At 49.6% G+C, this 16,090-nt stretch overlaps 1 protein-coding gene across 1 annotated transcript; it reads left to right on the top strand.

Annotated features, from left to right (window-relative positions):
- Window positions 1-23: 23 nt before the first annotated feature.
- On the top strand, window positions 24-15,800 carry LOC311311634 (HHIP-like protein 1; the record flags this gene model as incomplete). The annotated part of the gene is made up of 9 exons (XM_084441384.1): window positions 24-326; window positions 7,478-8,133; window positions 8,459-8,602; window positions 11,027-11,355; window positions 12,041-12,167; window positions 12,433-12,578; window positions 14,137-14,218; window positions 14,578-14,660; window positions 14,809-15,800. 9 exons carry the CDS (start codon window positions 24-26, stop codon window positions 15,798-15,800), a joined length of 2,862 nt encoding a protein of 953 aa, XP_084297510.1.
- Between the last annotated feature and the right edge of the window lie 290 nt (window positions 15,801-16,090).

Here is a 16,090-nt window from a genome sequence, read left to right on the forward strand (position 1 = left end):
TGGCGCTATAGGAGAGGACCACCATGTCAGTGAGCAGGGACAGGCCGGGTCCAGGGGGTGCTCTGCTGCTGCTGCCGCTGCCTGTTCTGGTCCTGCTGGTTCTCCTCCAGACCAGGCGGGGGCTCTCTCACCCCCAGTGTCTGGACTACAAGCCCCCCTTCCAGCCGCGCGAGCCCCTGGTCTTCTGTAAGGAATACGCCAAGTTCGGCTGCTGTGACTTGGAGCAGGATGACCGGATCTCCCAGCGCTTCTACCACATCATGGACTACATGGACTACTCGGGCTACGTCAGCTGCGGGAAGTACATACGCAACATCCTCTGTCAGGTAGAGTACGCTGGGACCAGTCTATCACCTGGACTGGTGTCAAACCCTTCACACTCTGTACCTGAAATCATGCACCATTTTTTTGTTTTGGTTGTTTTGTTATTTTTCTGTTTTTTTGTTGTTGTTTTATTATACTGTATTAATCCCCCAAGAGGAAATTAGTCTTCAGGTCGTGCACAGGGTCAGGGTGTTATGAGCTAGCTTTGGGGTTAAGTGCCTTGCACAAGGGCACAACAGTAGACGATGACTGATGGGAACTCAGCCAGGAGCCATCAGACACCAGTTAAGTTCCCACCTCTTCAGGTGGCCCAGCCCAGTCTCGAACCAGCGACCTTTCGGTAGCTGGTCTGATGCCCTAACCGCTGGGCTACCTACAGTACGACCCACTGTACACACCTAGAATGGTACAGTAGTACCATGGACATGAATGTAAAGGAACAGAACCATCTGAACACTTTGAACATGCGCCCCTTCAGGTGTCATAATCTACAGTGTAATGACAAATCACAGAGATCACACATACCACATGTACCCCAGATCTTCAAAGTCAAACAACAGAGGGCAAAATTTAGACGGACAATTCAGTATTTCACACTGTGGTGTTCAGCATGTGTTTTGATTTCCATGGACGGTGACAGCCAGCTTCGGCCCTGAGATGTGTGTGACCGGCTGTCTTCTCCGGGCTTCCCTCTCCGGTGTGGAGCAGATGCCAGCCGCTGAAGCTCCCGTAAGATCTTGACTGCCCTGGAGACCATGATGAGGGAAGGCAGGGCTTGTACCAGCGATCGCTACTGTTGATGGAGAGATGAGGATGACAGACTGGGCCAGAAAGGGAGGGGAGAGAAAGGGAATATACAGTAGGGAGAAGGAAAGGATGGCAGGACGAGACACAAGGAAAGAGAAAGGGAACGTGGGAGAGAGAGAGGAGGGCAGGGAGGGAGGGAGGGAGGGGGGTGGAGGGATAGAGGGATGCTGTTTCTGGGTTTGTGGGATGTTGCCCCCTATCCCCCCCTTCCTTGGTTAAAATAGACGCTGCAGGTCTCCAGGAAGACCCTGGAGAGATGAGTGCCGTACCCAGGCTCCAGGCCACTTAGCCTGGGTAAACCCTGCTGAATGAAGCCCTCTGTGGGGCCAGCTATCAGAGATACAGCAGGCCGCTTGTTATCTGTGAGAGGGTTCACTGACCAACCGAACGCACACTTCCTCCCTCACCGCCGCGCAGGATGTATCGGTTTACAAGGAGAGGGATGGAGAGTGAGAGAGAGAGAGAGAGAGAGAGAGAGAGGGCACGAGGGGGAGGTGTGTTGAGTTGGGGTTCCAGGTGTTGTGTTGAAGAGTTTAGTACGGACATAAAGAGTGAAGAGTCTCCATCTTATAGACTCCAGTTTGCTACAGGTCACATTTAAGCAATAAGGTACAAGAGGCAGTACTTTGTTGTGAATAATGTACAGTTCAAGGGTGTTGTTAGGCCCGACGCGCAGCGGAGCAGCATTTCAGTAACGTTAGAGAAAATAGTCCCCAGTGTGGCTGTTGCTATGCAACAGACATAAACAAAGGCCTCTTTTCTAAGTGATTTTAGCTACATAACCTGCCGGGGCATTCCAAAAACGTCTTGACACATTTTCAAACAGGCTTTATTTTGATAAACAGATCACATATTCGGAATCTACATGGTAAGTTTGTGTAGGAAGGAAATTATTAAAAAGTTGATCAACTGTTATATTTGGAATGCTGACAGTGTAAGAGGCGCATTAATTTCTAACTGCGATGAGGCTCTAGCGAGATTATACAGGACTTTATACTATATACAGTACACCCCGTGACTCGCTCTCAACCAATCAGAATGCTTGATTTAATCTACCCATATTATAAATATTGATAAAAGTGGAGCTGAGAGGGACTGTGCTAAAAGTTGGTGCCCATGCATCAGTCAAACATGTAATACAAACTTTCACTTTATTAGTCCTTCTGCCCACCCCTTTGCAGGACTGGAGAGGCTTCTTTAAGGGTATTTATGGTGACTTGGTGACTCACAGAGGAAACCACCATACACAGGTTTAACCCATGGCCTCCCTCCACAACCCACACTCACACACACTGTGCGCTCAACCATTTTACTGTCTGTCTTTAGCATCTCTCATTGTGTGTGCACGTGCGCGGGTGTGAGTGTGCGAGCTGCCGCTCCACGGCTGTGTCCTGCCACAACTACAGTAATGCTTTTCGCAACACATCACATCTGGCTGCCATCACAATGAAGCAGAGCCACGTGGAGCGAAGTCAGTCCTGACTAATCACAGGAGCTCGCTCCAACACAGACCCTTACAGTCTCACTGTGGAGACACAGGCTGGTTTGATTGGTTTGACTGGAGGAGTATCAGAGGATATACAGCTGCTGAGACATTGAATCAAACAAAGGTTCTAGCTAGAAGCCTTTTCATCATTAAAATGCTGCAAAAAGGCATGTTCGAGTGTTCATTTAGAGGGTTTTCTCACAGGTACAACCAAATACTATAACCCTTTTGGAACCCTTTGTTCAAGCAGGGTCGGCTAGAGAGCTGACAGTCACCAGACTTGCAAAGCAGGAGCTAGAGTTAGCAGGAATAGGCAGAAAAGAGGCCAGAGACGTATAGTTTATAAGAAGATTTGTGTCGATCCTATACACTTCATAATGTAACCCCCAAATATTTAATCTATACACTTTAACCCCCCTATATCAAATCAAATCAAATCAAACTTTTATTTGGGGGGGGCATAGGTCCCACCCCTACATATTCCACAGGGAAGAAAAAAAACAGTTTAATTTATAGAAAACCATTCAAAATTTTAGCTTCCATAAACCATGTGACCACTTTAGCATTTGGTTCCCCGTTAACGCACACTCTCATAATATACGGCTGTCCGTCTGGGCTCCCAGTAATGAAAGAGAAGAGATATGGGCCAGTTAAGGACAATGAGATGGTGGTGGTTGGAGGAGAGAGAGAGAGAGAGAGAGAGAGAGAGAGAGAGAGAGAGAGAGAGAGAGAGTCCTGGGTCAGGGTTAGTGTTGGTGTGTTTGGGGGGAGGAGAGAGAGTCATTCATTACAGCTGGCCTTGGTGTGGTTATGACACAGATAAAACAGTAAGTCATCAAAGTCCTTTGCAGGCACCAATAAGCTTGTGGTTGTGTTGCTACCTCCATGGATGTATTAGTAGGCTACGTCAGACTGTTTGATTTTGTTCAAGTCTTCTATTACAGAATTCCATCAAACACATAATATCAAGGTCTAAGCAAAGCAAATGGGCTTGAACAGAACTTTACAAAATAAAGGGGGCCTTTGTGCAATGTCTATCATCACATGACCTGTGAAAAGGAAGTGGAAGGGACCAGGACGACTGGGTCATGTTGACTGGGTTTCAAGACTTGAAAGGAGAGGACGGCTCCCTGCTGGGATGTAGCGGGGGACCGTTCAGGAGGACGAAACAAATGCGTCCCTCAATAGGAGCCAAATGCATATTCACAGGATCTGAAGTTACTCATGGATAAATGATCTGTTTCACCTCAGGTGCCCTGAGCTGGGCTCACTAGATGGGTCAAGACTATTGTTAAGATAATTTCCCTTCTTATCCTGTTAGTTTATTTCTCAGCAGTGAGTCACATGGGATATTTAGTAGTATATAGTATATAGTAATATTTAGTATATTGTGGACAATGAAAAGGCTTCCTTCCTTCCTTCCTTCCTTCCTTCCTTCCTTCCTTCCTTCCTTCCTTCCTTCCTTCCTTCCTTCCTTCCTTCCTTCCTTCCTTCCTTCCTTCCTTCCTTCATTTGTTCCTTCATTTGTTCCTTCATTCTCTCCTTCATTCCTCATTTCCTTCCTTCCTTTCCTTTGGGAATGTAAGATCAATGGTTACTACAAGGAAGTGAGAAAGGAAGGGTACATTTCTCAAGTATTGTAACACGGCCATGGTTACCTGAACCAGCTGCGCGGAGACTGTGTCCATACCTCATCCAGATACGCGGGGCCTATTGACGTCAATGGTAATGATGGGATTACGTAATCCACCCAGCAATTACGGTCAGCAGCAGATTCCAGCCCTGAGCCAAAAAAAGTTTACTGTCGTGAAGGCCCTTTGATGTTGAGGGTTTTCCTGAAAAAAGTCGGACTACACCGGCGTAACGCTGAAACGTGAACAATGAAAAATGGTTCGGCAGAGATAAGGGCCTGATCCCGGGGCCTCATGCTGTACCTGCCAAGTCTAAGTGGTAGAGACAAATCTTTCCTGTTCTGTGCCGGTCAAGATGCCGGTTTCCTCGTCCTGCGTCGTTGGACCGGCGGTCTACCAGCACCATGGAGGGTGTGGCGGCTGCGGCTTTGTCCTCAGAAGGAGACTGGACCTTCTCAGCCATGTATTTAAACAGGCTGCTGTATATATAGACAAGACGGATGACCACATTACTCATTGGTTAGCACAGGGAGGAGGAGAGGACTTGCTGAATTCAGGCTCCTATTATCTAAGTTTGTAAGAGTGCGCTCATAGTTGATGGATAGTTCTGTTTACAGACTCGGTTACAGATGGACTGTATTTGTTTGAAGTCTTATTACTTATGAGATTAGCCGACTGATTTATTTAGAAGTTCAACAGAAATAAAGAGGGTTCGGTGTGCTGTAAGATGAAACATTGAAAATGTTAAAGCCTTATTAGACATGATTCGGTGTGCTTAGGCACCAAGAGAGAGAGGACTTACCAGTTGGCCTGGGCCCCAATACCTGTCATATTGGCATGCCCCTGTACGGATGCCCCTGTACAAGAAGCACGATGCCGGCAAGCCGACCAGGTACTGTGTGTGGAACGTAAATACCTGGACACCTTTGTTGTTGTCCTCATCAAAGCTAATCTGAGCCATGAACTCCCCAAATATCGTCAGTAAATAAAGTGCTCAACCAGAGAGGAGAACATTCTAGAGTCTAGACCACTGTTACGCCACACTAAACAACGCCTATTACGTCATCTCCCGTACTGAGCTGGGTCACTGGGACCACGCCATAGTTCACCTGATTCCCGAATACGTGCAGAAATGAAAACTCTCTAGGCCTGTCATAGGGACATACAAGAAGTGGAGCGGTGAAGTTAAGGATAAGAGTTGTGCGTGGTTAGAACGGGATCGCGGTGATGAGTGCTTTGACCGGGTGGACGCTGGAAACAACCAGGACAAATACACAGACACTGAGACGTCATTCACCAGGTTTTGTGAGTGCGCCTGTGTACCAACCCGCACCAGGGTCAGTTAAAACAACGGCAAACCCTGGTTCACAGCCAAACTCAAGAAGTTCAGGCTGGAGAAAGAGGAAGCGCGTAGGAGTGGGGACAAGAACTGGTTTAAAGAGGCTAAGTACAGGTTTAACAAGGTAGTGAAGGAGGGTAAACAATGCTTCTCAGAGAAACATAAATTCTCATAAGGAAATATGTCCTACAAACTGAAATCCCCCCAGTCCACTGACAGCTCGCACCTAGCCAATGACCTGAATGGGTTCTACTGTAGATTTGAAAAACAATGGGACACCACTGCCACCCTCTACCACCAGCCCCAGCCCCCCAGCCCCCCCCCCCCCCCCCCCATGTAACATGTCATGTACCAGCCTGCTTCAAGATCTCCACCATCATCCCTGTCACCAAGAAAACAATGATCACTGGCCTCAATGACTACAGGCCCGTCACCCTGACCTCTGTAAAAATGAAGGTCTTTGAGCGCCTTGTTCTGCTGCACCTCAAATCCATCACAGACCCACTCCTGGACCTCATGCAGTTCACCTACAGCGTCAACAGGTCTGTGGACAACACACTTCAAACATGGCCCTCTCCAGCACCTGGACTCTGCAGGCACCTACGCCAGGATCCTGTTTGTGGACTTCAGCTCTATTTTCAACACCATCCTCTCACCCATACTGGAGGACATCCTCCCCCCAGGTGTGCGTGCCTGACTCCACCTGCAAGTGGATCACCAACTTCCTGTCTGACAGGAAGCAGCACGTGAAGCTGGGTAGACACATCTCTGACTCCAGGACCATCAGCTCCACTTCCCCCCAAGGCTGCGTCCTTTTTCCCCCTACTCTTCTCCCTGTACACAAACAGCTGCACCTCCAGCCACCAGTCTGTCAGGCTCCTGAAGTTTGCAGATGACACCACCCTCATCAGACTCATCTCGGACCTCGTCGCCTACAGGTGGGAGATCGACCAGCTGCAGTCCTGGTGCGGCCAAAACAATCTGGAGCTCAACGCTCTTAAGACAGTGGAGATGGTTGTAGACTTCAGGAAGAACCCAGGCCCCCTCCACCCCATCACTCTGAATGACTCCCCAGTCGACTCTGTGGACTCCTTCCTCTTCCTGGGCACCATCATCTCCCGGGACCTCAAGTGGGAGCTGAACATCAGCTCCCTCACCATGAAGGCACAGCAGAGGATGTACTTCCTGAGGAAGCTGAAGAAATTCAACCTGCCAAAGACAATAATGGTACTCTTCTACACCTCCATCATCGATCTTCCACTACAGCCAAAGACAAGGCCAGACTACAGTGCATCATCCGCTCTGCTGCAATCTGTCATCCCTCCAGGCCCTGCACACCTCCAGGACCCCGAAGCGCACTAGAAAGATTGTGACTGACCCCTGCCCCCACCGGTCACAATCTCTATGAACCACCAGGAACTCTGTCCCTTTGCATTACTTGCATGACTGCTGACTGTACTGTACAGTATATAGACTCGCACTACACACACATAGGCACACACACTGTATATATAAAAACAATGCACACACATTAACACTCTGTACACTTACTGTATAACACACTCATCGCACTCCATTTTGTATATTGTATTTGTGTTTTGCACTGCTTACTTGCACTGTCCTGTCTTTGCACTGTCCCATCTTGTTCTAGCACCCTGTCTAATGTTGTCTCCATCAGTGTTATGCACCAGTGACCAAAGCAAATTCCTAGTATTTGTAAAAACGACCTGGCTAATGAAACTGATTGTGATTCTGATAAAAGATAATGTGACTGTGATGATATAATTGAACTTGGCTCTCAGGGTGAGAGCATTCGTTACGCCATTGCTGATGTCTCCTCCCTGTTCCACTCCAGCGTAACCCCGGCTCTTTCCTTCTCTCCACCTCCAGGAGTGCTCCCCATACTCCGCCCACCTGTACGACGCCGAGGACGCCAACACACCCATGCGGGAGCTGCCGGGCCTGTGCGGCGACTACTGCGGCGACTACTGGCACCATTGCCGCTACACCCTGAGCCTGCTGACCGACAGCCTCAACACCACCGCCCTCGCCGCCATCGAGGAGGACCGGCGACGATTCTGCTCCTACCTGGAGCTGCGCGACCCCGAGTACTGCTACCCCAGTGTCCTGACCAACGCCCAGCTCAACGCCAACCTGGGCGCCGTGCGCGAGGACCCTGAGGGCTGCCTGGAGCTCTGCCTGCAGGAGGTCGCCAACGGGCTCCGGAATCCCGTCGCCATGGTGCACGCCGACGACGGGACGCACCGGTACTTTGTGGCGGAGCAGCTGGGCTTCGTGTGGACGTACCTGGCCAACGGGTCGCGCATCGACCGGCCGTTCCTCAACCTGACGCGCGCCGTGCTCACCTCGCCGTGGGCCGGAGACGAGCGGGGCTTCCTGTGCCTGGCGCTGCACCCCGGCTTCGCCGCCACGGGGAAGGTGTACGTCTACTACTCCGTCTCGGTGAAGAAGGAGGAGCGGATACGCATCAGCGAGTTCACCCTGCACCCCGACGATATGAACCAGGTGGACCACGCCTCCGAGAGGTCAGGAGGCCGGGGGCACATTACTAAGACGCTGGGGTCGTAGGTCACACATGTGTCATGGGTGTAAGAGGTTTTAGTTTAGGAACACATACTTCACATATGAAAATGTGCAGGGTGTATTTAAGCAGCATTGTCTTAGTAATACGCACATAGTAGTATAGAGTATGGGATCATAAGGCCCACATTTACAGTTTAGAATCTATATTCATGCATTGACATGTTTTAATGCCAACAGACCTCCTCCATCATTCTTAAGTGTCTTAATGAGTGATGCATCACAGAGTCGAGTGATCCATGGCTGAGTCATGGTTGTGTTGCTCTGCAGGACCCTTCTGGAGGTCGTGCAACCGGCATCCAATCACAACGGTGGACAGCTTCTGTTCGGCCATGATGGTTACCTCTACATCTTCATCGGGGATGGGGGTAGGGCTGGGGACCCATTCGGCAAGTTTGGAAACTCCCAGAACAAGTAGGTGACTGTGGTTCCAAATGGAAAGCTACGGTACACTGCACATCATAGTAAAAAGAAGTTGAGGAGTAGTCTGATTATTATTTCAGTTTGTCCATACATCCATACAGCTAGTTCAGAGAGAGAGAGAGAGAGAGAGAGAGAGAGAGAGAGAGAGTATTAAGAGAGATCTGTTACGGAGTCAGAACAACAAATCAGGTATCTAATAATGGCTGTTGCTGCATGAGCCATCAAAGCAATAGTAGGCGATGGCTTGAATCTATAAGCCCCAGTGTGTCATATGGTGTTACAGTTCAGGCTACACAGCTGGAAAAATACCTTAAAACATGACTTTGTGTGTGTGTGTGTGGGGGAAGCCTCTGGCTGTGTACAGTACATGGCACAGCAAAGGGACCGGAGGGCCCCATTAAGCTCCCAATGTTTGTAAACAGTCTGACTCAAACTCTGACCTTCACGTGTGATTCCCCCTTTCATACAGACATCCTCAAAGAAAGCAGGAACATCTTGTTTACTGAGGAAGAACCCTGGTGTCCCTCGGGGAGATGCCCAAACTAGGTTGACTAATCCTGTCACTTTTGATATTTGATGAATGCTTGTCACTTGTCGTCTCTCTGAGGCGGTGAACGGCCCATATGGTCAAGTCATTACGATTGCTACAATCTTTATCGACGACACGCTGTCTTCCTCTGTAGCTCTAGGAGCTCGACAGCTCTTGTCAACAGCAAATCGGGCCGTGCCTCTCCTTGTGGAAGCCTTGGGTAGCAGCGCGGGTCTCAGGGCTATTAGGCCACACATGGTCTCAGCTGCGAGGCATTCCGGGCCAGCCGGACAAACATCCAGGCCTGCTCTCTCCTCTGTGGACATTCGGTCAGACAGAGATGCTACAGTGGGTTCCAGTGTTAGCCTTGGCACCACGGGGTCCCCAGCCTTACCCTGGCAGCCTGGAGCACGGTCGGCACTGCCCAGCAGCTACACAACTGGCACGGGACAATGCAGACACAGTTCTGTTCAACATATTTTGGGGAAAGCCACCTGCAGTACACGGACTTAATGGCGGTATTGTAAGCCTACGGTCTCACATTGCTGTGGGCATTTCATGCTGTGGCTCTTTTTTCCCCGTGGCTATATAAGATGACTGAATAGTCCTGGGTAATGTGAAAAGCCGTGGCTACAAATACCAGCTAAATGCTAGACACCCCCCTCATAAATCAGACTGCTGGTCATTCTGGCAGTCTGTGCCCACTATGCCACGCCGACGGTAATATTAATGGATAATGTTGTATGCCACTCTCCTTCCATGAGATAATGGCTGTGTTTGCCAGGGTCATGTCAGAAAACAGCCAATAGACACACATGGAACTGTGACTGATGGGGTTGGCCTCCTGCGCGCCACCTGGGCCTGCTTACTTAAACCCCAGGTACTTTGCAGGTGTGGCTGACCGCATGCACAGTACAACAGACATGAAACAGACAAGCAATATGCATGACATCACTACACATTAAATGAGTCCATATAAACAATGCAGAGGTGCTGAGTAGTAAATATCATTGCACTGTTCTGTATTTCTACTGAATATTCCAAAACTCACCACATACCTAGACCCGTGATTTATACTCATCATGACACACCCTCTTCCAATGCACTAATATCAAGTATGTCCCCGTCTCTAGAGCACAGCCTGTGAATCACTAGTCTGTATTGGTGCGGTTATTCCTGGGGCCCGGGGCTCAGCAGCCGGTTCACTAGGGGGCCTCTGAGGGGCCCAGGTCTAGCGCATGGACAGGTAGCTGAGGGGCGTGTATCAGGTTACGCACACACGCCAAACACCGCCAAGTTCTATATGCGGAGCTGACAGCAGAGTAGCGACTAAGAACGGCTTGTGCTTGATGGAGATGTCATTTTAGCCGTGACCTGGAAGGGGCAGAGATGAGCAGGAGAGAGGGTTTGCTGATGACCTGGGGTAGGGCTACTAGGGACAGGGAAGGAGAGGGAGAAGAGGAGTAGGAGAAAGCATAGAGAGAAAGAGACAGGAGAGAGAGAAAGAGGGGAAAGAGAGAGGTGAGGCCCACGATGTGAAGCCAAGTCTAATATTTACTCTAGACACTGTGGCCCAGGACCCATACTGGTATGTGCACAAGGGAGGAGAGAGGGGAAGAGAAGGAGCGGGCGTGAGAGAGAGGTAGGGAGGGAAGGAAGGAAGGGAGAGAGTGTGTGTGTGTGTGTGTGTGTGTGTGTGTGTGTGTGTGTGTGTGTGTGTTCGGGAGGAAAGAAGAAAGGAAGGGAAGATGGAGGTAGTCGCCCGAGATGATACCAACTCCCATCAACCTCCCCTCTCTTCTGGGCACGATACCAATTCCGACAGCATCCCTCTTACACCTCTACCCTACCTCTCCCCCTTTGACCCCTTCCCCCCCCCCCCACAGGTCCACCCACCTGGGAAAGGTGCTGCGCGTCGACGTGGACCACAACGACGACGGCGCCCCCTACAGCATCCCCTCGGACAACCCCTTCCTGGAGGAGCGCGGCTCCCTGCCGGAGATCTACGCCTACGGCGTGCGGAACATGTGGCGCTGCTCGTTCGACCGCGGCGACCCGGTCACCGGGGCGGGGCGGAGCCGGCTGTTCTGCGGAGACGTCGGGCAGAACAAGTTTGAGGAGGTGGACCTGGTGGTGAAAGGAGGGAACTACGGCTGGAGGGCTAAAGAGGGCTTCTCCTGCTACGACAACAAGCTCTGTAGGAACTCCTCTTTGGGTGAGCGCCCCAGGGACACACTAAAGACTAGTAGGATCCACTAGACCAGCATCAACTCAACTCAAATGTTATTTATAAAGCACATTTAAAACAACAGATATTGACCAAAGTGCTACACAGCTCCAGAGGAACAAAAACACACAGCATGCAACTGGACACTACAATACACCATACACAACAAGCAATATAAAATGCAGTACAATACAGGGGCCATCGGTTGTCCAGCTCAACCTAAGTTGACATGATAGCTTGGAACAGGATACTAGGGTTGACGATCTAGGGTGCTCCATAGAGATACAGTATCCATAGAGATACCGTATAATAAAGCCCAAGTCCAGTTCTATTAGGTACGCCTGCTTTTCTTGGGTTGACAGGATGATAGGCTATCCTCCAGTACTGGGGTTAACAATATTTAACTGTACTTAAAAAAAACAAAAAACAAATAAAGAGCGCTTGTTTGTAACTTTTGTCTGATGAAACGGTTTTACCTGAAATCAAAACTGTTCTCCCACAAGGACAACCGAGGAAAGCTCCTTTCTTCTAGGAGTGTATAGTCTTCATAGAAGTGATACTGCACCTGTTCACTTTCTGCTGGCTTCTATCATGATCAGGGCTCCTACTTTATCCCCTGTCCACAGTGAAAGATGTGTGTGCGTTAACTGCGTTGCGTGTGCTGTGTCCCTAGATGACATCCTACCCATCTTTGCCTACCCACACAAACTGGGCAAGTCGGTCACAGGAGGGTACATCTACAGAGGCTGCCAGATGCCCAACCTCAACGGACTCTACATCTTCGGGGATTTCATGAGTGGGTGTGTGTTTATACAGTCTCACTTTCAGAGTTGCATATCAGACTGAATGTACTGTACATATGCCACTGTTGAGTTTGTCTCTTGTGTGTGTGTGTTGAGTTTGTATTCTGTGTGTATGTGTGTGTTCTTTACTCCTGTGTATGTTTGTCTCATTTGTATGTCCTGTGTGTATGTGTGTTTTTGTGTAACCTGTGTGTGTGCGTGCGTGTGTGTATATGCGTGTGTGTATGTGTGTGTGCACATGTACTGTATTGTGTGTGTCCAGGCGTCTGATGTCCCTAAGAGAAAACCAGACGACAGGGGAGTGGGAGTATAATGAGATCTGTATGGGCAGAGACCAGACCTGCAGGTTTCCCAAGCTCATCAACAGCTACTACAAATACATCATCTCCTTTGCTGAGGACGAGGCCGGTAATTCTCACCCTCTGCTTGGGAGTCTGGGGGTGTTAGAAGTTGATCTCTTTTTGTTACCTCTGCCGCAGCGACAGAGCAGAGTGAGAAGTCGTGATTTTGGTAGCGTGTGCTTGTTTGTTCGTGTATTGGCAGGATTACGCAAAAAATACCAGACCGATTTTCATGAAACTCAGTGGAAGTGTGTAGCATGGTCCACCTTAGAATCCATTACATTTTGGAACGATCCAAAGCACAGTGAAGGTGATGCTTTTTTAGCCTCTCTTACTCTGAAATGTAATTTAATGTAATGTATTGCTTTATAAATGTTCTTAGCCGGTAGACAAACATACTCCAGGAGCTTGCTCGATCGCCTTGTTGAGAGGGGTCAGGGAAGAATTTTTACAGCTCATTTATCTGGCCCCCGGGTGATTACTGTTTTTTTGCTTCCCTCTGGAATATGTAGAGAGTGGGTCGTATACCCACCTCCCTTGTTCTCTGTAAAGCGCATTGTGTTGCCTCTGGGTATGAAATGCGCTATACAAATAAAGCTTTGATTGATTGATTGATTGAAGGTCCATGGGCCGCCCAAACACAGCCTGACATTCACCTCCATTCATTTTTTGGACCAGGATTACGCAGAAACTACTGTACCTGGCCAATTTGCATGAAAGTTGGTGGAATGGTGTAGCATGGGCCAACTTATAACCCATCAAATTTTGGAGAAGATGGGACAGGTCCCCAAGCCTTTTCATGGTTTGTCCATTCACCTTAATTCATTTTTGGACTAGGATTAAGAAGCCATTAAAACTAATTAGAAGCCATTACATTTTCAAACAGGTGTGAATCATGGGGCGGATCCACGAGCCACCCAAACATGGCTGGCCATTCACCTCCATTAATTTTTTGCACTAGGATTACGCAAAAACTACTAGACCGCTTTTCATGAAACTCGGTGGAGAAGTGTAGCATGGGCCAATTTAGAACCCATTCAATGTTGACGTGCACAGAGCTACGAAATGCATTCATGTTCTCTCTGAGCACCATTTCTAGTTTTTGTTGTCAATGTTTCTTGTTTTTAAGTCTATGTTTTTCTACATGAAAACACCATCCTGAATTCACTCACTCAACCTTAGAAAAGCTGCATCTTCTCTGGTTCCTCTTTAAAGGGTCTTAACATTTCTGTTTTGAAAATAAAAAGATATAAAGCACTAAGCACTAAGACACTGAGTGTTAAGCTCTTTAGCTTTTGATTAATCTCCAATGCACCGCTGTCAGAGTATTAGACTTCAGTGCTATGTAGGGCGCAGATGAAAGGAGAGCGTTTTCTCTGTGCCTGTGAAAGTGTAGCATATTGGCTTTGTGCTGCTGTAAGATCATTAGCTCCAGGCTATGCAACTTCAATTCAGTCAATTCAGGAAAGGATAGGAATTCGATAAAAAAAAAAGAAATGTGGATGGATTTGAAATTAAAAACAATCTATTGAAAAGTTGCTAGAAATGTGCATAGAATTTCAGTTTACTGTATTGCTTGAACTGATAGAATGTCCCATCATCCTCTCCTCCTCTCTCTGTTCCAGGAGAGCTGTACTTCATGGCTACAGGGGCTCCCAGTGCCACAGCCAGGGCTGGGGTCGTCTACAAGATAATTGACCCCTCCAGGTAGGAACCAACCAGGGACTGAGACATCCTTCTGGAAATTGTGGATAAAAATTGCAGGCATCATTAATTCCTAGTAAAGAAATATTCTCACTTTTTCCAGTCTGTCACATAGTTTGACAAATGAAATGCAAATTAAATGCAATTATTGTTAGTCGCTTTGGATAAAAGCGTCTGCTAAATGACTGATGCTAAATGACTGTAATGATCATCTTGTCATTCAACCTTTCAACTAATTACAGACTTAAACACCAATTCTGTCAGATAAGATGAATAATACTGTCAGACATATTTTCAGGACTCTTTTGACATGACCTCCCCCCTCCCCTCCCCCAACACACACACACACACACACCCTCTAGGAGAGCTCCCCCAGGCAAGTGCAGCATCAAGCCAGCTCCCATCAAGATAAAGGGCAAGCTGATTCACTTCCATCCCAAGGAGGGTAAGCTATCACCACAAACAAATGCGCCTCTCCTCTCTGTGTGTTCTGGGGCTTGTGTGAGTCACTGACAGTCAGCACCTACACAGCCGGGCCGGTCTGAATGCTCTAAAAGGGGCTGTTTGTTTCTTGCTTGTTTCCCTCTCTGCAGAGTTTGTCATCAACAAGAAACCCACGACCACTGCTGCCCCCACCACCACCACTAGGACCACGACTACGACCATACAGACTACCATGGCAAGCAGAGCCAGCCGGAGACCTCCACATACCACCCCGAGAACCAACGTTAGAACTGCCACCTCTGCCCGCATGCTACGGAGGCCTGGAGGGGCCACCACCCCTGCGCAAAGTACCTTGGAAAAGCCCACCACAGCCAAACCAGGCTATGTCACAACAACTGCCCCCTCCAACCCCATCACTCCTGCCCCAAGTAGGAGAACTGCCCCCTCCTCCCCCAGACGCCCAGCCCTTCTCACCCCCGGGGTTAGGGGGCCCGCTTCCCCAACCATGAGACCCCTGAACCCCCCGCACACCACCAGATGCCCCCAGACCACCCCCCAGCCCCGGACCAGCGCCAGGGCCCAGACCACCCCTCGACCTGCATACTGGACACCGACCCCCAAGCCCACCTCCAAGACCCTACAGCCCAACGTCACCCTCCCCAAAGCTCAGGATAAGCCCCTGAAGCCTGGAGGGGGCAAGACGGACAGCTCCAGCCCCAACCAGGTCCACAAGAGGGTCCGCGGCCGGGGAGACAAGACCCCCGGGGGCAGGCCGAGGCGCCGGAAGCTCCGGGCCGGTATGGTGAGACTGGTCAGCGCCGAGCAGCTGCCGGACCGGGGGAGGGTGGAGATCTTCGTGAGGGGGGTGTGGGGCACGGTGTGCGACGACCTGTTCAACAGCAGGGCGGCGACGGTGGTGTGTCGCCAGCTGGGGTTCCCCCTGGCGCTGCAGGTGGCCAAGAGAGCAGGGCTGGGGGCGGGGAGCAACGACACGCGCATCCTGCTGGACGACGTGGAGTGCGAGGGGACAGAGAGGACACTGCTGAACTGTAAGAGGGCCAAGTTGGGCAAACACAACTGCTCCCACCAGGAGGACGTGGGGGTGGTGTGTGGCTACCAGGAGGAGGAAGAGGAGGAGTGAGCCAGAGGATGTACTCAAACGCCCTCAAGCTTGTCGTGTCCCTAACCCTCCCTCTGCCATTCTCTGCCTCTCTGTATTTGTGACATGCTTTTTATTGAAGAAACAATATCAAAGTAGGCCTACTAATTTTGAGATTGACAGCGGGGCTGATCTCCTCGGACACAGAGACAGACATGGCACTATGAATTCCAGATAAAGTAGTCTATGTCTACATGCAGGTCAGTGCCCTGTCAGAGGATAAAGATGGTTTCTTAAAGGACATTGATTTCCTATCTTACCCGAGCGAAGGT

This window comes from Borostomias antarcticus, assembly GCF_949987555.1.
Source record: "Borostomias antarcticus genome assembly, chromosome: 1".
NCBI classification, from domain to species: domain Eukaryota; kingdom Metazoa; phylum Chordata; class Actinopteri; order Stomiiformes; family Stomiidae; genus Borostomias; species Borostomias antarcticus.